Source organism: Pungitius pungitius, chromosome 9 (assembly GCF_949316345.1).
Source record: "Pungitius pungitius chromosome 9, fPunPun2.1, whole genome shotgun sequence".
Taxonomy (NCBI): domain Eukaryota; kingdom Metazoa; phylum Chordata; class Actinopteri; order Perciformes; family Gasterosteidae; genus Pungitius; species Pungitius pungitius.
Window position 1 is genome coordinate 1,571,187 of NC_084908.1, and position 22,293 is coordinate 1,593,479.

Genomic DNA, 22,293 nt, shown 5'->3' on the forward strand with positions numbered 1-22,293 from the left:
AGTACGTGCTGATCCAGCTAACCACAATGGGTACGTAAAAGATGGATTATTAATCATTGTGTGTGCGCCCGTGTGCTCGCTAGTACGTCTGATTCATGACGCAGTATGAGGGGCCGTTCAAGACATTATTCATTCTGGTACTCTCACATACATATATTCTCACTCTCACATACATATATTCTCACTCTCATATACATACATTCTCCTTTCACATACATATATTCTCACTCTCACATACATATATTCTCACTCTCACATACATATATTCTCACTCTCACATACATACATTCTCCTTTCACATACATATATTCTCACTCTCATATACATACATTCTCCTTTCACATACATATATTCTCACTCTCATATACATACATTCTCCTTTCACATACATATATTCTCACTCTCACAAACAAATGTATGTGTGTGTAAAGAAAATATATGTCTGTAAGAGAAGAATGTATGTGTGTATGAGGAGAATGTATGTGTGTATGAGGAGAATGTATGTGTGTATGAGGAGAATGTATGTGTGTATGAGGAGAATGTATGTGTGTATGAGCGAAAGTATAGTGGAAACGGAAGGCGTATAGTGGAAACGGAAGGCAGAACATTTCTCGCGCTGTGATTGGCTGTCAACCTACCCTGTGATTGGCTGAGAAACTCGAGGCGGGTCATGTTCAGGTCGCGACCAGCATGGACGGAGAAGAGACCGCTTTGCAGCAAGCTATTGGAGTTTTGAGGACGATTTTAACATCCCCCGACACCATTTCGTCTATTGAGCAACAGAGGGCATGCTCTTCTGCACCAAGAGTTGTTCACAACACGGCAGAAAGTGAATTGAGGCAACTTTTTAGACCAGGGGGCAACTCACAACTCAGTGCTACAGGTCAAGCTACACAAGACCAGTAATTGGGGCTCTCGTCCGAGGAAAAGGTAAGAATAAATACGCTCTATTTTTGCGGTACTGATTTCATTGTATATTGGTAAGTGACCGCGCTTCCCCCCCGTCTAGCCGTAACGTCCCGCAATTGTGTCCAATCCCATGCCTTCACTGCACTGACATATTGGAAGGCTTCAATCACGCTCTTTGCCGCGCTAGGTTTATGTCCTGGCTTCCTCAGATGTAAAAAATATCACGTTACGTTACTGTAATGAACAGAAGGAACAACAGCCATTGAAGTTAGTTTTAGGTTGGATATTCAACATACAGTCGGCGAATTAACCGTCCTCTGGCGGACTCCTGCTGCTTCTGCCGCTGAAACTACTGAAGTTGTCGCTAAAGATTAAAGAATCTGTTTCGAATATCCAACCTAAAACTATTTTCACCGCGGTCCATGCATGACTGTTGTTCCTTCGCTTCGCACGTAACCGCCAGGAACAACAGCCGTTGAAGTTAGTTTTAGGTTGGATATTGTATATGGATATGTTTTTTTCTTAAGATTTAATTTAAGTTTAGTAAATGTAAACATTTGGTTGAACTAAACAAATATTTTATTTTGTATGTTTACAATGTTCATCATGTTCAAGACCTGAAATTGACTAAATTGACCTTTTCTTTGTTGGGGTAACATAGTTCATAATTATGAGGGGATACTGGTACTTTGGGAGAGGTCACTCTAATAGATGGATGGTAGAAGTAACTCTCAAAAATATAAAAACAAATCTTGATTTTTCCAGATACTCGATGAAGATCCTTTTAAGGATGATGGCAGCGATGACAACAATTTGTGTTCCAATCGCCAACTGCGGTCCTCATCTCTAACGCAAGCTAGACCCTCTTATGCATCTTCAGACAGTTTGACCAGTCTAACAACTGCCTCCCCATCGAAAAATACTGCCTCATCACTTGGACGTGGAGTGTTCTCCATTCATACTCCAGCCTCATCCTACCACCAAGTTCTTCACAACAGGAAGTCACTTTCAAACTGAGAAATACATGCAAACGACTTTTGGTCCTAACCTCGATTTTAGGGGCCCGCCTACATGATGCTATTCAAACTCCTCTTGTTTTCTTCTCTGGTGCAGTTTCTCATTTTGGGAGTAAGTAGCAATGAAAATGACATTAGACATTTTTTTAACAATATATTGGAATGTGTTGAAAATATCCAAAGAGGAGCTACAGATTTCTTTGTTCATGAGAGGCTGTATGGAGAACTTCGTGATCATGTACAAACCCTATCTGGACTAATGTCCAACTCAAGATTTGTTGAAAATTCAAGAAATAGAGAAACAATCAATACATTAGAGTCTTTACATGGATGTCTTCATTTTTTGTTAAGTGCTCATGAAAGCAGGCAAAGAACCAGGTCTGAGAACAGATATGCCCTTTTGCCTCCACCTGTGATGACTGGGCTTCAAGGAAGGCCTCAATACAGCATTTCACAAGATCAAATCTCTCATCTAGCATCCCTTGGAATGAACTGGCAAAGCATCGCAACATGCTTAGGAGTAAGCTGTCGGACTCTCTACAGGCATAGACAGCTGCTTGGTGTTCAGCCACTGACGTATGCAACCCTGTCAAATGACAATCTGAACAGAGTGATCGTTGAAATTCTTCAGTCAACCACAAATGCAGGTGAACGATATGTTCAGGGGAGCTTGAGGTCACGTGGGTTACGCATTCAAAGGTGGCGTGTTAGACGGAGTCTGCAAGAAATAGATCCCATTGGGCGATCCCTCAGAAGACGCCATGCAATACGCCGACGAATATACAGTGTTCCAACTCCCAATGAATTATGGTGAGTAAAATCCCAACAGAAAAACTAAATGTAAATCAATAAGCAAAAAGTTAGTCACCCAGAATTTAGAAATTTTCTCCATATTTCAGGGATATTCAAATAACAGATCTTAAAAATATATTATATATAATATTGGGAGGTCCTATGAATTTCAGATTCTTCATGTGACATTTTGTGGAATGACTTGCTAAATTGACTAAGCATCCAAAAAGCAAAACAGAACTTTAACATTTTTGAATTTTCCTAGGCACATCGATGGAAACCACAAACTTGTGAGATGGAGGATGGTGTTCCATGGCTGTGTAGATGGTTTTAGTAGAGCAATCATTTACCTTGCATGTCTAGACAACAACAGAGCCTCTAGTGTTTTGTCACTTTTCATTACTGGTGTTCAGAACTTTGGATTACCATCCAGGGTGAGATGTGACCATGGAATGGAAAACACTGCTGTTGCCCGTTTCATGCTTTACAGAAGAGGGTTAAACAGACGCAGTGTTATCACTGGCAGATCAGTCCATAATCAAAGAATAGAGAGATTATGGGCAGAGCTAAATCGAGTAGTGTCATATCATTTTGTTAATATTTTCAACTTTATGGAACAGAATAACGTATTAGATTCACTTAATGAAATCCATTTATTTTGTCTTCATTATATTTATTTACCACGAATTCAAAGGGCTGCAACTGAATTTCAGAACCAGTGGAACAACCATGGTCTCTCAACACAAGGGGGTCAAACTCCACTTCAGCTGTGGCAAAGGGGCATAGTCAATAATGTTGGAATGCATAACCCTTGTATGAATGGTGTTTATGACATACACAGCGACTTTGCTATTGATGAAAGACCACTTTTACAGTTACAGACAAACAATGCTGTTGTTGTTCCATCAATGAACATTACCATCAGTGACACAACAATGGAGACACTTCAGCAGACCTTTGATCCATTTGAAGATGATGGAAATCATGGTATAGATTTATTTTGCAACCTTGTGCATTTTCTTGAGCGGCATTCCTAACATTGTAACCATGTGGTCTTAAAAAATAAACAAAACCCATCCAGGAGCTATACTGCTTAACTTGACTAAGATTATCATAAATAGTAATAGCACACTGGATATTTACTTGCGATTGTTGTGTAGTATAAAGCACTGCCTATGTGACAGAACACTTTACTTATAGTTATAAGGTCATGGTATCATTTTAGTTTATGTTCAAAAAAGGTGAAACCAGAAATGCTGTGAAAACTAGTGTATTTTCATGCTTTTGGATCTAGAGCTCTCAATAAATTGAATTAAAATCAGACTTGTTTTAATATGTCCTTTGTTGAACAGGATAAAAAAAATCTGACAGTACATTGGGAATACGCAGAAATGGACCGAAAGCAGCACACGACAGAGCAGAAGACGACATTTTCTTTGCATTGCAAATACAGCACCCAAATAAATAATGAACTAGTTAATAAGAAAATTGACTTCACATGTCATAGTGTAACATTTTATTAGTCAAAGAACAGGAGTAACAAGTCAATTTTAGGGCATCACTAACACCAAATTAAAATCTGTCAACATAATGCCGGTGTGTAGATCAGATTTAGAAAGCAATGCTTACTTACTCCACAATGGTTTCTGATATTGTTTTACCTTCATTGAACTCTGAACAATCTGAACTGTAGTCAGTATAAAATGGTAAGCACCTTCTTTATAATATGATGAACAATCTGAACTGTAGTCAGTATAAAATGGTAAGCACCTTCTTTATAATATGATGAACAATCTGAACTGTAGTCAGTATAAAATGGTAAGCACCTTCTTTATAATATAAATGGAACAAATGTGGAATGACACCAAATATATGCATGTCAGGAACGGTTGTGTGATTATTTCAGTGCTGCTTCATGTATATCTACAGTATCTGTATGAGCTAGACCGTACAACAGAATACTGAGAAGGCCTCTCTGCATGCATACTAAGCTATGCCAAAACCATGGGTATTGCCCAATGCAAAGTCCATGTTTTCCTGAAAGTCTTTGTAAGAAGTGTGCAGTGGTAACTTCAGACAATTGATGCATGTGTTTGCAATTGGTAGTTTTGAGGTAGTTCCTGCGTCATGCTCCTGGTGAAGAAATTCAATTGAAGGATGTGGAGAGAAGCCAATTGGTGGAACAATATTGGCTCCGGTGGCAAAGGCGAGAATCGTCCCTAGCTTCTGTGTTTCTTCTTGCTCTACATAAAGAAATACATCAGATATTAGATTAAAACACTACACACCTCACTACTTTAAAGTGATACACAATGGTAAGATACAGTATGATTCCAAATTCAAATAAGTAATTATTTTAGTTTATTTAAACATTACAATAACCTTCTGCATCGGTTAGGTAGTCTCTCCAGAAAGGAACAACAACTTCTTCAGAATGCCTTTTATTGCTGCCAGCTGGAGAAAGGCGGATGGTGAAGAGGCTTTCAATCAGGTCAGCTGTGAGGGTTGTAGGAGACCAGCATAGGAGGGGAAGAAAACTCTCCGGATGAGCTTTGATTTTGTCCAGCACACCAAGGGTTCTCAGTCCATCCCTAAATCTGGGTAAAAATCAACAGTTACTTTTAAAGTATTTTGATTGGTGAATGAAGTTTTTTGGACAGTTTGTTTTTACATATTCACATGTAGGTGATGAATGAATTGGAAAAAAATAGAATGACAAATAGAAGAATTCAAACCCAGAATAGTTAGTAGTTCTTACAGAGGTAAGTTGCCAGATATACCTGTAAAAACCAAACGCCCTGCAGCTGTAACGTTAGTACAGCCTTGAAAGCAGCAAACAAACGAACAGGGTCAATGGAGATAGATTCTACCTGACTTAAAATAAAACAGTTGCGTGACAAGAGACGTAACAAACAACTGGTAAATATTTAAGATGTATCTGAAAGCTGGAGACAGCTTAGAGCCCCAAAAAGACGCAGAGTTGGCTTATTTCCTCCTGAACAGGTAAGCATTAGCTTCAGGCTAATTTAATCACAGCCACTAGGGACGGGCATTTAATGTCATTTCAACATTTGTGTACTCACATTGAATTATATAGCTAGAGTACCCGAGTTGGTTACTCGCAAAACAATTGAGACACAGCCAGTAAAGTGATCTCGACGACTCTCTCCAGTATTTTGAATTTGTGCTGCAGTAACTTTCTTAAACACCAGCTGTCAGTATTACATATTGCACCTTAAAAAAAGAAAGATGAATGTTCATCCTTGCCCTATGTAAAAAAGGCTTTGGAGAGGCAAAGAAGAATTTAAAAAGATTCAAATGTACCTCTCGAAAGGACCACGCACTCTGTGCATCACTTGAAACATCAGGATGTCATCTACAAGCAGGTTCTTGTCTTCCAACTTTCGCAGCGGTCTCAGGCAGCCAGCATTGGCCAAATACTCCTCAAGTGGCTTTGTGGTTGCTAGCAGTTCTTCAAATACTTTACACTCTATGACCTTCAAATAGAAGAAAAACGTTTTGTTAATAAATGTCTGCCACACTAGTCACTAATGTAGAAACAGACAGACACAACAATTTACCCTTTTGATTTTGTCACGTAGGTCACTATCTGCAACATCTGCCAATACTGGCTTTGCCAATTCTGGGCCGTCAACAAGGCAAGAGAAGAGAGTTGGGGACAGAAAGCCTGCGGGAGGTCCACCGTGTACAAGGCTTACTGCGATGGCCCTGCCTGCAATGAAGTACCGGTCCTCTCTCATGGCTACAGAAAAAAAGCATGGACAGTGCGTACAAAGTTAGGTGTACCTGTATCATCACACAAAATAAAGTTAAACTTATCTGGGGTTCAGCACCTAAATGATGGGATCACAATCAATACATACCAGTACTGTCAAAGGCCAAGTTCATTTTGCCTTCTTCTCCCTCAAACATTTGAGATCTGGGCAAAGCTTCCATAAGCAATGTTAGAAATTCCCTTCTTTGTCCACCCAAGTCCACAGCCTCTTCAGGTACTCCCATATCATCAGAAAATCTGACAGAAATAGTGTGGCATGGATCATATGTCGCTCGTTTAAAACCTCTGATGGCTCCATCCAAGACTGTTGATCGGTTAATGTTAAACTTGCATCTCTTCTGTTGGGTTATTTTTGTTGCAAGATCTTGCAAGATATCTTTTGCTGGCATCCAACATCCTGTGGTCCTAGAAACAAAATCAATTAAATAAGTTACATTATACGATGCAGTTTTAGTAGTGTATCATGTGTATTGTTCATTGACAGATTTAAACTTCAGTAAAATGGACATGTTAGCAAGTATCAATAATAGTACAACATGAAATGGTTTTAAATCTTAAAACATTTACATTTGTACTAACCTTTCACTATGCAAGCTTGCTAGTATAGCCTGGTTCAGTTCCTCCTCATTAGAAGAAAGGTCAGACAGTACAGACACTATTGAAAGGTAGTTATTATAGTTTGTTGCTTGATGGTGTGTTGAGGTAGAGGGTAACTCAGGGGAATGACTTGCTGGAGTGCTACTTTGGTAGAGTGAGCTTGTACTGTTTGGCCAAGTGAGGACCAGGGTTGGATCAACTGAAGTTGTTCCCCCAAATGGTAAGGTAGAAGGCTGACTGGTGGAGGGACATACTGGCAGTTGATTAGAAGAACCGCTTGCTGAAATGGTGGTGTTAGGTGAGACATTGCTGTGGTAGGATGAGGCTGGAGTATGAATGGAGAACACTCCACGTCCAAGTGATGAGGCAGTATTTTTCGATGGGGAGGCAGTTGTTAGACTGGTCAAACTGTCTGAAGATGCATAAGAGGGTCTAGCTTGCGTTAGAGATGAGGACCGCAGTTGGCGATTGGAACACAAATTGTTGTCATCGCTGCCATCATCCTTAAAAGGATCTTCATCGAGTATCTGGAAAAATCAAGATTTGTTTTTATATTTTTGAGAGTTACTTCTACCATCCATCTATTAGAGTGACCTCTCCCAAAGTACCAGTATCCCCTCATAATTATGAACTATGTTACCCCAACAAAGAAAAGGTCAATTTAGTCAATTTCAGGTCTTGAACATGATGAACATTGTAAACATACAAAATAAAATATTTGTTTAGTTCAACCAAATGTTTACATTTACTAAACTTAAATTAAATCTTAAGAAAAAAACATATCCATATACAATATCCAACCTAAAACTAACTTCAACGGCTGTTGTTCCTGGCGGTTACGTGCGAAGCGAAGGAACAACAGTCATGCATGGACCGCGGTGAAAATAGTTTTAGGTTGGATATTCGAAACAGATTCTTTAATCTTTAGCGACAACTTCAGTAGTTTCAGCGGCAGAAGCAGCAGGAGTCCGCCAGAGGACGGTTAATTCGCCGACTGTATGTTGAATATCCAACCTAAAACTAACTTCAATGGCTGTTGTTCCTTCTGTTCATTACAGTAACGTAACGTGATATTTTTTACATCTGAGGAAGCCAGGACATAAACCTAGCGCGGCAAAGAGCGTGATTGAAGCCTTCCAATATGTCAGTGCAGTGAAGGCATGGGATTGGACACAATTGCGGGACGTTACGGCTAGACGGGGGGGAAGCGCGGTCACTTACCAATATACAATGAAATCAGTACCGCAAAAATAGAGCGTATTTATTCTTACCTTTTCCTCGGACGAGAGCCCCAATTGCCAAAGTGCTGCTGCGTTTGAAATCGCAAAGACTGCCGTGATCCTCCGGTCTGGTCTTGTGTAGCTTGACCTGTAGCACTGAGTTGTGAGTTGCCCCCTGGTCTAAAAAGTTGCCTCAATTCACTTTCTGCCGTGTTGTGAACAACTCTTGGTGCAGAAGAGCATGCCCTCTGTTGCTCAATAGACGAAATGGTGTCGGGGGATGTTAAAATCGTCCTCAAAACTCCAATAGCTTGCTGCAAAGCGGTCTCTTCTCCGTCCATGCTGGTCGCGACCTGAACATGACCCGCCTCGAGTTTCTCAGCCAATCACAGGGTAGGTTGACAGCCAATCACAGCGCGAGAAATGTTCTGCCTTCCGTTTCCACTATACGCCTTCCGTTTCCACTATACTTTCGCTCATACACACATACATTCTCCTCATACACACATACATTCTCCTCATACACACATACATTCTCCTCATACACACATACATTCTTCTCTTACAGACATATATTTTCTTTACACACACATACATTTGTTTGTGAGAGTGAGAATATATGTATGTGAAAGGAGAATGTATGTATATGAGAGTGAGAATATATGTATGTGAAAGGAGAATGTATGTATGTGAGAGTGAGAATATATGTATGTGAGAGTGAGAATATATGTATGTGAGAGTGAGAATATATGTATGTGAAAGGAGAATGTATGTATATGAGAGTGAGAATATATGTATGTGAGAGTGAGAATATATGTATGTGAGAGTACCAGAATGAATAATGTCTTGAACGGCCCCTCATAACGCAGACCCAGGTGCTGATGTATTGGGAAGAGCCCAAATGGATGACCGATGGCTGTCAGTCCGCCGGGTTCATGTTTCATTTATTAGCAAAGAGTGTGGGGAGTACATGTGAATTTGTTTTCACGTCAACGCATCTGTAGAAATTCATAAAAGACAGATGAACAATGGTTCGTCTGCAGTTACAATAATGAAAATCTGTTTAATAATTCCCATGGGTGAAAGTGCATTATCTTTGGTCCTGGATGGCCCTTTTGGATGTGGCTACATTTAGAGTAAGATTATTATTAACTGCAATTTTCCAACATCTTTGAAACACTTTGCTCATTGTTTTTCTTCAGCATGAACGATTAGTTTTAATAATGCAAGTTAAAGTGCATGAGCTACTGCTCTTGTAAACTCGCCGCAATGGGGGTCCGTTTCCTTTTCCTACATTAAAAGAGCAGGCATTTATTTATTATTATTTGGTTTGATTTCACATACATTTTGCTTTCTTGTTGAAATTAAAACCGTTTGGGAATTATTGGGTGGGACTTTGAGCTCCTTTAAAAGAACTGTGCATGGGTATAATGTATATGTAAACACTTACTATCATTGCAACATCAAAATACAAAAGAATACACCAATAACTTTGACACTAAATGGACAATGCTAAGCCTGAAGTGAGCGTGCGTGAGGCGAAGCACGACGTGGGCGTGTGTTTCACAGCATTGTGCGTTGGGTATCAGCGAATATTCTGGGACGATGCAAGAATCATTAAAACAGAGTCCCTCCTCAGAGAACGCCCCCTCCCCCCCCAACAATTCTGTACCAGAGCCAAATCCCCAAAATACTTCAAACATTCATGCTCTCTTTATTGGCACCGTTTCAGGCAGTAGAGAAAATGTTTTTTTGGATTTATTTATGCAAGATTTCCACAGCTGCAGTCACAGGAATTACGATCAATAGGAATATGTGAAAAACCTGATGGAGAACAAGCAGTCCCATCCTGATTCTTGGCACCAAAGCCTACTGCCTCGCTAAAGAATGGGACTGACGGAGCCGGGTGCCAAGGGGTCGGAACGGGGAGTTTAACTGTGTGGATCCATACTGATGAGGACTGGCCATGGGGCGATTTGTCCCAGTTTAACAAGGAGAAAGCCGTTTGCCCTTCTCTTTAAACCAACAGCTGCAGGAAGAAGAAGCAATCTGCCCTCCGCTATGTATTTTTAGCAGGTGTGCGCACCGGTTGAAAGATGATTTGAGGTGTAGTGGTATCATCGAATTCCATGTTTTGGTACTTCTGCCAACTGCATTTGGAGAGTTTCAATTCCTTGTGTCTGTTCCACGTGCCTTAATGGGAGAGTTGGTGCGCTGCCTTAGTGCAATCTCAGCCTGTATCCTTTCTGAGATAAGGCACAAAATGCACACTGCCAAACACTGACTGGAACGAGCGTCCCGACTCTGCATTTAAAAGAGCAGATCCTGGCAGTGTTTACCTTCTAGCAGACGAGACCTTCATAGATCTGCACAAGATGACGGGCAAATTTTTGTTTTCTCTGACCGGTAACGGAGAAAGACAGCTGGCGTTTTGGAACGAATGTCTGGATTTACCAGTCGTGACGCTCAGCGGTAGAGGAGAACAGAAAGTCACTAATTATCTCCTCGTGTACCATGACTCACTTGGCCCTCCTCGCTGAAGACTGATTGAACCCGAAACATTGCAACACAAAAGAGACTGATTGTCTGTCTGGTTATCACCCCCCCCCCCCCCAGGTTACTGATGGGCTTAATTATAGGTCCAAAGAGTGGCATTCGGCGAAATAGTGGGAGAAGTGCGCGATGCCAGTGCAGACAGCTGGTAATGGAGACTGGCATATGGCAGAGAGGTTCAACAGCTTCACATGTCCAGTGTAAAAAGGAAGGCTGGCAGAATATTTATTCCGTTTCCTATTGCAGACCTTCTCAGATTGGCATTCGATAAGTTGGAATAGTCAAACATATACAGTAAATTCATGTGTATGTGAGCAGTGTCAGGGTCTGTAAATGGCGCCGTTGAGGTTATCGATGTGAGCGGTTTGATGTTTTAATTCATTTGAGTATAGTACAGTATAGTACTACGCTCATGGCAGCGAGTGGAGCCTGGGTGTATTGATCCGCCCATTTGAGCTCCCGTTGGCCCATGATGACCAACCAGTATGTTCTAAACCACCCTTATGTTTTTTTAGCATTGGTCATTTACAATAAACTTTCTGTCTGCTAGTGCACTTTATTTTCAACTTTTTATGTGACATGAAAATATTGGCAGTGAACATGATGAGGATGGACATTTTTCAACACTTTGAAACAAGTTTAAAACTATAGATACAATTGGCCCTGAGATCTGTCTGAGATAAATTGTTTTTTGCCTAAGCTAAACTATTTTATTGACTTTCCTTTATGCTCAATACTTTCTGAATGAGGGTATTGCGGTTAGTAAAATAGTTATGTAGTTTATATATCTAGTTGTGCTTTTATTGTGAGAGGTAGGAAAAGGAGGAATGGATCTAGTTTGTTATACCTGAAATAAATTATAAAGTTTGCTGTCTTTTCTCACAATGGCATAGAAAAAAGGTCTAGACTTTTAAAACTATGATTGGAACCTTTTTAAACTGCCTGTTCTGGATTGGATTATTATTGATCTGTGTTAAAGTTGTTCAAAAATAGAAAAGAAAATAACCCCAAAAGGTGGATTTTGGCTTTGGCTGCATTGGGTACATAAATACATATAACCACATATAAAGAGGAATAAAAACGTATCAAATCATCCGCGTAGAGCATTTCCAAGGACTCAATCATTCATTAACATCACAGGGTTGGTATTGAATTCCAAGTGCTTTGACATATCTTTCAGTATAAGGACAGGATCAACCGGATGACTTTGCTATTGGGAGAATTACAGAAAGACATCAATTGCATTTCTATAAAAGTAGCTGTTATTCCTAAAACGTCCACTGGGGGTCGCACTCTGAGAGTGAGCGCGTGCGTTAGACCAGGGGGACCCGGTCGCCCACCTACGCAGTGCCGCTAGATCACCTGCCAGTGAAGAAATAATTCACGTCAGGTCACAACGCTTGCCAATTCGCTTTTTGTTTATATCGATTTGTTTTGCGCTGCAGGTACGCAGCGCTGTTGTTCCGTTCATCGGGTGAGTCTAGTCCAACAGGGTCCAACGCGATCAGACGCCACTAAAGTGGAAAACCAATGCAGCTTCTTTTCATGGTAGTGATGAAATAAGCTGTCACAGACCTTAAAGGTTATCACTCATATATAGTTGCTCATGCAGGAAATGTGTTTAAGCCGCTTTGTTAGTTAGTTAATACTACTTTGAACTGTCTTTAATGAGACATTTTGGTGCGTTAGCGCATCACTTTATATTACCGTCACCATATCCACAGAAGTCCCTCACCACAGCTCTGCAGCTGTACACATCTGTCCCGTCCAATCAGACAAGCCATCCAAATGAACAGCTCAATATTTCATCACACCCGCTGTCATTTCACAAAAGTACTGCTTTGTGGTCGTCCGCAGAACACCTCGGCATGAAGACTTCAGCACATGCTCATACTTGTCAGTCTTCATTACAATAGATTTTAACAATTCATTGTTTTGTAAATGATATGGTTTTAGATGTTCGTTACATTATTCATTTGTTTTCCGACAGTCCTCATTCGACACCTAAATGATTTCATGCAAAGGAATTATCACATTCTTAAATTTGGGCCCATATTTTTTACACATTGTATTTGTTGCTTGATTTATGCAAGAATCCATATGTTCCATATGCACCTGCTGCTTCAATGTTAAGGTCTTTCATTTATATGCAAATATGCTGAGGAAATAGTATAAACATTCAGCTAACAGACCAGTGTCTAATTCATCGGGGGTGTCTTCACTGGTTTACAGAATAAGCACATGTCGACAAATGAAGGTCAAAGTGGAAAAAACAAAAATTCAGTGGCAACGAAGTTGATGTGTTTTTTTCATCAGTGGTGGGGAAATGCATTGGCTAATAATTGTAATATTTCTCCTCAATGCGGCTAGTTTGAACATATCACGCCACGCTTTTTTACTCGTATGTTTCGAAAAACACGCCTGAAGTGGGTGAAAAGCGCTGGAACGTGAGGCCTTTAGTCAGAAATATGACACACACACACACACACATACACGCACTGAATGTGTGTTTTGAAGGTAGACTTGCCCTTACTGCTGTGTGTCCTTATAAGATGAAGACAACGGCTTTGACCAGGAGACATATATAAGCCTGCACACACACACACACACACACACACACACACACACACACACGATTCTCCAGTTATCTTTCATTGTTTAATTAGTGCATTATTGAGACAAGAGAAAATGTCATTATCTGCTCGCCGCTATTTTAATCAGAATTGCAGTAAGAGCCATCTTCCCCCTACACGCATACATGCATGCATTTGTATGCGCAAACACTAAGACATACATGCAACAGCACACAGGCAGGAAAACACAATCACACACAATCACACACACATAGTAGACCAGAAAGTCTGTGTGCACACACAGACAAATCTATTCATGGTGTACCGTCTTCCTCCCGGCATCCGATTCAAAGTACGATACTGTGTGTGTGTGTGTGTGTGTGTGTGTCGTAATCAGTGTAGCCCCATAAACCTCTCAGCCTCTCAGTGGGTGTGCTCTAACAGCAGATGTGCTTCCTTATTTCGTATTCCATTTACCATTCTGCACCTCCCCCACTGAACTCTGGGATATCACCGGTAGATGCTTTGTTGAAATTTAATAAGGAGGACCGGGATGAGGTTAATATTCATTTCTTAACACAAATTGGCTTTGAAGGTCTGGAGTTAACAGAGAGCTGCGTGTCTTTTTGATGTCGGTTTTCCTCTCACACCTTAAATGATTCATGCAAACATCTCCTGAATACTTTGCAGCGTTGGTGTGTGAATGTATGTTTTTTTTCTTATAGCTGTTGATTTTTTTTAAACAACATGGCTCGGTGAAAGTGATTTTTAGAAAAGGTTGCAAGAAAAATAATGTGTTTCTAGCGTATTATAATAACATAATAATCCAGGTTCCCAAAATAATGTTGATCGTCTTCTTTTTTCTTACACAAAAAAAAAAACACGATTTACTGTCCATCGATATCAATTGTTAGCGGTTATTGTCGGGCAGAGAATGACCTGCTGATGGTGCACCTTTGAGGAGGCTCAAGGGCAAATCCTATGAAATACAACTCACTGGGAGAAAGAAATCAAATCCTGTGTGGTTGTACCTGAATGATGCGGAACAGGACAAAGGGCGCACACCTGCAAGCTCTGTGTCAGAGACGCAATGGCAGCAGAGTTTTTCTATACACTGCCAAACTTTTCCTAATGTCGATAATGTGTGTCTGACGAAGGTGTGTTTTCCCTCCTAATCGCCTGAGGGCACAGAAACTGGTAAAAGAATTCTAAAGAAAGATTCTCCTCTCCCAGTTCTCTCTTCCTTCCATATGTGTGTTTGTGGGTATCATTTATATATTGCCCAGACTGATTGGTGTGTGTGTGTGTGTGCATTGATTTCAGGTGGGATTGGCATTTGAAATAAAGGCATTTTTCCACTTCCATCCTGGCCCGTATGTGTCTAAAGTAAGAAACAGTGTGTAGTGTTTTGTAAAAAGTGTGTTGCAGACTTGCAAACATTTTCCCAATATGTGATTGTACTTTCTGTGCCTTTGTTTAGATGCTTTTGTGAAAGCAATTTTCCTTTAGTCCCGAATGTAATTGGTTATATTATATACACAAATGTACATATCATGATTTTAATACTTAAAGTGATACTACACTGCTAGACATGGTAGTAAACGGTACTGAATTATGAAGCGGAGACAGCTCATAAACATGTTTCTAAAGCAGTGTGACAGATGACAAGAACTCACTAGTGTCCACTCATGTCCCTCACAGGCCACCTTACTCCTGGTCTTTGTTAAGTTTCCCGCCCTTCCTTTGCCCACACCGGATTTCAGTTAATCATCCCCCCCACCTGTATATAAGGCCCAACCAGTCACTTAATCCATGGCGTGGTTTATTAGTCCTTATTATATAGTCCTGTTAAATAGTACAGCAGCTGTCCTAGTGGGTTTTGGTGTTTGTGTTTCTGGGCCTTTTGCTTTTTCTTCTTGCTTTTTTTCTCCAGCATGCCTTGTCCCCTTGTGCCTTTGCTGGTTTTGAAGTGTGTTTGCCAGTAAAGATCCGAACCCTGGAAAGAAATCTTCTTGGGTAGTTGAATGTCAGTCCTGATTCCTCACACAGTTGAACAAATACAGAGTAGCTTCATCTTCTTCCTTTCTCTGTATTCCTTCTCATTCCGTCTGTTTCCATGGATCTAGTCTCTGTCATTGCTGCTCCTTGTCCACTCTTATTTAGTGGCAAAGTGCCTCTCGATCCATCGCTTCCCATCCACCTCGCTTAAAAGTTCCAACGATAGCAGGAAGTGAGCCACATGAGCAGAATTATCCAGTTAGAAAAGCCAAATGGGAAGCCATCAATGCACAGAACCCGATTAGCAATAAAAGAGTCATTTTAATGTACTCAAGTGCCCGAGCAACCACGTTGGTGTTAAACTGGTTACGGAAAGCACATACAGACTGCAGACAGATGGCAGCTGGGACATGCAAATTAGATTCCCATCGCTGAATACTGGGCTACGAGGACACCCATTACTGTACATGGGCGCACGCAGAGTCTCTTGCGCAAGAACCAATGACGATGGAGAAAACCCCCCCTTTCCCCCCGTGCGATCCTTCTCTCTGTTGCTCTCCGCTCTGCTCGCGGCGCTCTTTCAGCCGCCAGTGATGAATAGGGCCAAATATAGAGTCTGAGGAGGGCACATCTGGTCCCAATAGCGGGTCCTGGTTCTCAATCTAAACAATCAAATGCCGTCAGGAGCCTGTTGACACTGGCACAGGCTGGAATAGGGCTGCATAGGGGGGGGGGGATATAACACACCAGCTCTTTGGTCCATGTGTCCTTACATCTGCGTGAATCAAAACATGTTTGCGAGCTACGTTGTGTATTTGCACTAGTAATAGCATCTAAGCGTGTGATTCTGTGCTCTACTATCTCTTGGAAGGGTCCCTCTAATGCTCTGACGCGTGGAGACACGAGAGCCCAGTGCGTGGACAGTAAGCATGGAAGGTTTCACTGTTTTGTGCAGGACTCACAGAAGACAAACGACAGAAGTCAAAACCTGGACAGGAGTCAAAATCTGAATTGTCTTTTTAGGTCGAGCCAATTAGGTTGGCCAATTGTTCCTAAAGGATCAGACAACTCTTTCAAAGCGGATGAGCCTATTGGATCCGACTAAATCCATGTAACTCCTTAGCCACTCAGAAGCCAAAATGTGGAGAGCATAAAATTACGCTAAGGGACAAAAAAAAAGAATCCTTCACAGAAAGCAGTGAAATAACTTGGTGAACGTATATGGCTCAAAAGAAAACTAATTCATTTCAGACTTTTAAAAACTACAGGGACTCTGAATTGTAATAATAATAAATAGATATTTCCCAAATATCTATTATTGAATATTTCTCTCTAAGATATTCCATATGTGGTCAGCTGCTTGTTTATATGCTAAATGCTTGTATTTATTTCATCGTTTAGAGTTCAGCTCGCATCAACGATAACTATCATAGACATTGTGAATGACTAATGATGATGTCACCTATCTAACTAACCTCATCAACCACTGCATCATAACATTCTATGAAATGTATCACTATTTACTATTGGTATTCAGTGTGATGCAACACAAATGTTTATCTCAGTAACCTTCTCACGTACTCCTGAGAACGCATGTCCGCTCTTGGGCGTTCTAGGTATTCAGAAGACAATCGGCCACACACACACACACACACGCAAATAGTCATTCATAAGCACACACAGTCAGATCCGGACAACTTACACAGGAAATACACAAAGAAACAACCGGGCGCATATACGTTTGTCTTTTTCTCTCTCGTATGCAAACACACACACACACACACACACACACACACACACACACACACACACACACACACACACACACACACACACACACACACACACACACACACACACACACACACACACACACACACACACACACACACACACACACACACACACACACACACACACACACACACACACACACACACACACACAAGCTGTGTCTGTGGAATCTAATGGGTTGTGCTTCTAGAAAGACACGGGTACTTAAGAGGTGGTTAGGGGCTGGACACAGAGTGTGTGTGTGTGTGTGTGTGTGTGTGTGTGTGTGTTTTAAGCGAGAGCAAGCAAGAGGGAGCATTAGCACTGTGTTGCAGCGATAACAGCGTAGTGTTCCTTCCATGGCGGTGTCTCGGTTGCATACCCAGACATGCTGCGTGCCTGCATTGTTGGGAACTGTATTTTAGATGCACCGGGAGAATCCGTTACAAAATCCCCTTACTCAAATATGGACAAGAAGCAGCACAGCAGAATGGCAGCCCCTCCCGAGGCTCCATTTCGTGTCTCACACATATTGGGGAATTGGTCAAAAATAATTTGAAGTTTTACAAAAAAACAGCCTGGAGTGACGAGGCAGAACTAGAGCTAGCTTATACATTTAAGATGGATTAAAATGTTTATGCTGGTGTAAAAATGGAATGCAATGGATCCAGGCTCCCAGTGGCAGGAGGACACGTGGGGTCAAATACGCAGACGTCACACATGGTTCGTTTGTGCCACGTTGTATCCGTGGAAAGTGTCGCTGGCGTCCAGGACGTTCAGAGGATGTCCGATCAGCACGGATCACACTGCAGTTTCAGCTGTTTACAGTGATTTAAACCACATGTTTGATATTGTAGCAGCTGATAATATCTCATTGTAATTTCTTGTGACGAGTTTGGTTTGGTTTCCCAAAAAATACAAACATACAATAATAAAATATTGTATGTTTGTAAATCTATTAAAAAAACTACAGAGACCTATAGGTATATCAAAAAGTATTAGACTTTTTATGGTTAATCAAATGAAAGAAAAGAATGCTCTGTAATGTTATATAATTAAGCAAAAAAGGCATCTGTGTTTACCAATTACTATTGTGATTTCTAAATGTGATTTTGTTCCCTTTTTTCTTGTGGTCCGAACCATGAATCTAATCTTTAAACAATTTCAGTGAAAAAAAATTTAAATGCAGATTTATTTTCCGTGATGCTCATATTCGTCCCTCAGAAAAAACAACGATAAATAACGCACCAGAGTCTTTTTGGGATTTGCAGACATTCAGGGAAGAATTGTTTGACGAAGTTAGAGGTAACAGATGACGAATGGGTCCCAAAACTGGAGCCTGGGAACAACACATATTGACTGCACACAGGATGGGGAGCGCACAGCTAATATTTCATATTGGCCCACCTGTTGTTGTCGTTTACCTCAGTGTGTATTTTAGTGTTGATGTGATACAGGGACAGAATGTGAAGATGTGCTGTTCCTGTTTACCTACTTCTTTGTAATGTGATGAATAATAAAGTATAGGTAGCCTGGTTTGGTTAAAGATATGAAGAGATAAGCATACCATGGGACATGCAGCTCTGGAATTTGAACGGGGAACTTACATGTAGTGTGTAGCTGGACCCTGGATGCAGCTGGTTGGGGACCTAGAACACTGTCCTTGTCATTACGCAGCGTATTGATTACTTGGTAAAGTTACTCTTCATTTTAATTCCGAGTGAGTAGGATGCATGTAAGCTCACGCAAAAAGGCCACCATCACCTCAGTTATTGAGGCTGTTGGGGTTAATCAAAAAGCTCCAGTTGGGCGACTTATAATACATCAAAGTAATTACTGCAAATGAAAGGCTGAGCAAGAAAAACGTAATTAGTTTTATAGCCGTACAGAAAGCACAACGCGCTGTGTTACGTTGTAGCTCGCTATTGTAAACCCCCGTTTTTTGTCTCTCAACCCGACGTTGACGGAGACCGGATAGGATGCTGGGAAAGAAGAGAAAAACCAGAGGCCTGAAAAGCTCAATACATGAGATTTGATATAAAAACGCTTTACGAGGAATGAGTTGTGACGCAAAGGGTTAATGACTGCACAGACAAACACTGACATCCCTGGTCCTTTCCGTTGCCTCTCTCATCTCGTTAATCCTTAAAAGACGTGAAGGACAGCGTGTCATATTTTGGTTTCGTTCTCTCTTTGATTATGATTCACCTTTTTTTTTCTTCCTGCCCTTCATCCTCTCTCTTTCCAGACAGGTCTGATGTGAAGGGTTTGATCACCTGGAGCGGATTTATACAAAGTGTGTTTGCTTTGTTTTGTAGGTTAAGTTGTGTGCTGTTTCAATAGAAGAGACGGGTTTTCATGAAAGAGACAGATGTGTGTACTCCTTGTGTTGTAAGTCTTGCCCTTGTGTGCTTTTTATAATGTGCTCACTGCTTCGAGTTTTCAGCTGCCCTGAGTAGGGTGAAAATGACAATGTTTGATACAACTTAATGCATATTTCCATCTCTTTTGTAAAAAGCAATGATTTTCAATGAAGCCATTTGGTTTCACTGGCTTTTACTCAAATTGACAGGCAATGCACATCATTTTGAGCTCTCAGCCGACACCTAAGTTAAGAGTAAGGGAAGAAAAATACATAAAAGCCTTTTTCTCTTTTCCTTAAGTGCTGATTGTGGCCTGCAGCCTGAGACACATTGACTAGAAGGCCGTCTTCTTTCTGAATAGAGAACAAAGAATTCTAATGCTTAAAATAAAGGAGAAAAAACTGTTTGCATGTGTGTGTGTGGGGGGGGGGGGGGGTGTAGAAAAGAAACACAAATTAGCCTTGATTTACTGTGGCAGAAAGTAAATGCACAACAGTTCTTGGTAATTCAAGGACACGGATATTGAACTGGACTTAATAAAATTAGTTTATTTGAATAACATTCTAATGGGAAGGTGGTACAGATGCATCAGTGGCCGCCAGTCTTTTTAATCAAATCAGCTATGTTGATTTTCATAATGTAATTGTCTGCATTTTTTCCTAAATGTGAGAGTTTGCTTTTGGATTTAATCCATTGTAAACTTTCCACTGTTACAGTCCAAGTATTATATCATAACAATAATTGGTCCCTCTCAAATGTTGACTAAACTAGAGACACCGAGTTAAAAATATATGTATGTATAGATTAGGGATATTAGTTGTGCATCTACGTATTGCAATCCAATTTTTGACAAGAAATTAATTAGTATGTCAGTATTTTTAATACTGTTACTTTACTGCAGAAAAAGAATCCTTAGAAAAATCCCATTAAACTCTGTTTGAATAACAAAGAAAAAGTTCTACTTAGTTGCAACACGCACCCATTCGATGGGTTTTTACCCTCCACACTTAAGTATGTAAGACATGGAAGGGAGAGAAATGACAAGGGAATGAAAAGAATCCGAATATGTTAAGAGAGGTGCAGAGGAGCAAATGGCAAGACAGCACATTAAAATGTTTCTGTCACATTACAAATGCTATCTGTAGATTTTCCTCATGTATAAATCACTGTGAAATGATGTGGAGTGACACCGTGAAGTCAAAGATCTTCGTGGACTCTTTAAGACTCATTTGAAACTACTTTGGGGTGAATATCTGTGTGTGGAAAAAAAATGACATGAAATATCTCTTTCATAAAAACATGATATCACAGAATCAAACTCTCAACAATCCAGTATTAAGCAACCACGGCATCTGCACTAGTTTGAGCTTTGACAGAGAACGAATAAGCCAGAGGATGAGGGGGAAGATATACGAAAATACTAGTCCAAGGATTCAAAGGAGCCCACTATTCAACATATTGTACTGGTGAGTAGCCCCCCGTGGCGTAAATACGCACCAATCAGACGACTATGAAGTGAGTAGTCGGGTAGGAAGAAGGAGACGGTGGTGGAAGTTCATTCTTGGAGATGGAACTAACGCCACACATTATCCTCTCTAGACAAAGGGTGAGTGAGCAGAGATAAGCAATGAAGAATCATCACAAGATCTGTGCAATTGTGTCAGTGCATACAAAGGGGGGGGAGGGGGGGGGGGGGGTGCTGAGGCTGTGGATGGAGATGCAAGCTCAGGGTGGACGGAAGCTCCTGCTGCATGCAATGAACAACATTATTATTAATTAAAGAACATCTTTAATCTTGATCTTTATTTGGAGAGAAATATAGTAGTTATACAAGAGCGTCCTTTCTACTTGGATACGGCTTGCTAAGCGTGTCCATATTAAGGGCGATTGGACAAATGTCCATGAAGTCTGACATGTGTGAGATCCAGGAAATTGCTTTCCATGGTCATCTTGTTGAGAGGGAGAGAGACAAAGTGAGAACAGAGTGTTCGGACAAAACCGTTTATTTCAAGTGGAGTCGTCGTAACGATAAGCAAACAGGGGGTCAAAAGATCCGCGTTGCTATAAATTATTTTGAATGGAGCCCATTTCCTGCGTCAGGACCCATTTTCACATTAGAGTGAATGGAGAGATTTCAGGTGAGGTGCCGAGTTATTTCCCATTGTAAACAGAAGGTCGGGGACGGGTGGGGCAGCCTGTTAATAAGTGCTTTTGTAGCTGCCTCAGTCCCTCCATCAAGGACAATCAGAACGTCCCAAACATGAATCGTCCACTCAGGCAACAGGACCACGAGCCAACGAAAGGAGAGACAGGTAACAGCCCAATGCGCTGACATTAAGCGATGCAGATATGATCACAGCTAGGGATTTGAACACATGGAGGGGGACAGGTGCGTGTGTGTGTGCGCGCGTGTGTTTTGAGCGGATCAAAAAGGAAGCTGGAGAGAAAGGAGACACAGATATCTGGTCAGCTGCTGCGGTGAGATGCCGCCTTAAAGGGATTATAGGAAGTTTGACAGCAAAGTGTGCCGAAGGAACACACTCGTCCGTTTAATTGGGTGGACAGACAGAGAAACACACACACACACATATGCATGGCACTTTTGTTTAATGTTAAAAAGTTACACATTAAGCAGAGATTTAGCTGACTTTTCAACAAAAGACACTGACTGAAGGGCTGGGAAATCACTGAGCACAACTTTTC

The 22,293-nt window shown here is 41.0% G+C and overlaps 3 protein-coding genes across 4 annotated transcripts in view; 1 reads left to right on the forward strand and 2 right to left on the reverse strand.

The window, feature by feature from the left end:
- Nucleotides 1-22,293, reverse strand: part of LOC119218307 (zeta-sarcoglycan) — a 217,066-nt gene that overhangs the window by 114,425 nt on the left and 80,348 nt on the right. The window lies entirely within an intron of this gene.
- On the forward strand, nt 924-4,170 carry LOC134132730 (uncharacterized). Its single transcript, XM_062564529.1, has 2 exons — nt 924-2,735; nt 2,983-4,170. Exons 1-2 carry the CDS (start codon nt 1,981-1,983, stop codon nt 3,752-3,754), a joined length of 1,527 nt encoding a protein of 508 aa, XP_062420513.1. The 5' UTR covers nt 924-1,980; the 3' UTR covers nt 3,755-4,170.
- Nucleotides 4,223-9,152, reverse strand: LOC134132774 (G2/M phase-specific E3 ubiquitin-protein ligase-like). Of its 2 annotated transcripts, XM_062564778.1 has the most exons (7): nt 8,382-9,152; nt 7,093-7,637; nt 6,602-6,918; nt 6,299-6,480; nt 6,042-6,214; nt 5,100-5,314; nt 4,223-4,960 (listed from the first exon to the last, which is right to left on the reverse strand). In XM_062564778.1, the coding sequence occupies exons 3-7, from the start codon at nt 6,900-6,902 to the stop codon at nt 4,704-4,706; spliced, it is 1,128 nt and encodes a 375-aa protein (XP_062420762.1). In that variant the 5' UTR covers nt 6,903-6,918; nt 7,093-7,637; nt 8,382-9,152; the 3' UTR covers nt 4,223-4,703. The 2 variants fall into 2 exon arrangements, with proteins under 2 accessions (XP_062420762.1, XP_062420763.1); XM_062564779.1 differs by lacking the exon at nt 8,382-9,152 and having other exon boundaries at nt 7,093-8,373.

Excerpts from the sequence above, each read along its gene's own strand:
- LOC134132730 (XM_062564529.1), top strand. The coding sequence starts at position 1,981 with ATGATGCTATTCAAACTCCTCTTGTTTTCTTCTCTGGTGCAGTTTCTC. Across the intron at positions 2,736-2,982 it reads CCAACTCCCAATGAATTATG|GCACATCGATGGAAACCACA; the intron begins GTGAGTAAAATC and ends GAATTTTCCTAG.
- LOC134132774 (XM_062564778.1), bottom strand. The coding sequence starts at position 6,902 with ATGCCAGCAAAAGATATCTTGCAAGATCTTGCAACAAAAATAACCCAA. Across the intron at positions 6,215-6,298 it reads TACGTGACAAAATCAAAAGG|GTCATAGAGTGTAAAGTATT; the intron begins GTAAATTGTTGT and ends TTCTATTTGAAG. Across the intron at positions 5,315-6,041 it reads GTGCGTGGTCCTTTCGAGAG|ATTTAGGGATGGACTGAGAA; the intron begins GTACATTTGAAT and ends ATTTTTACCCAG.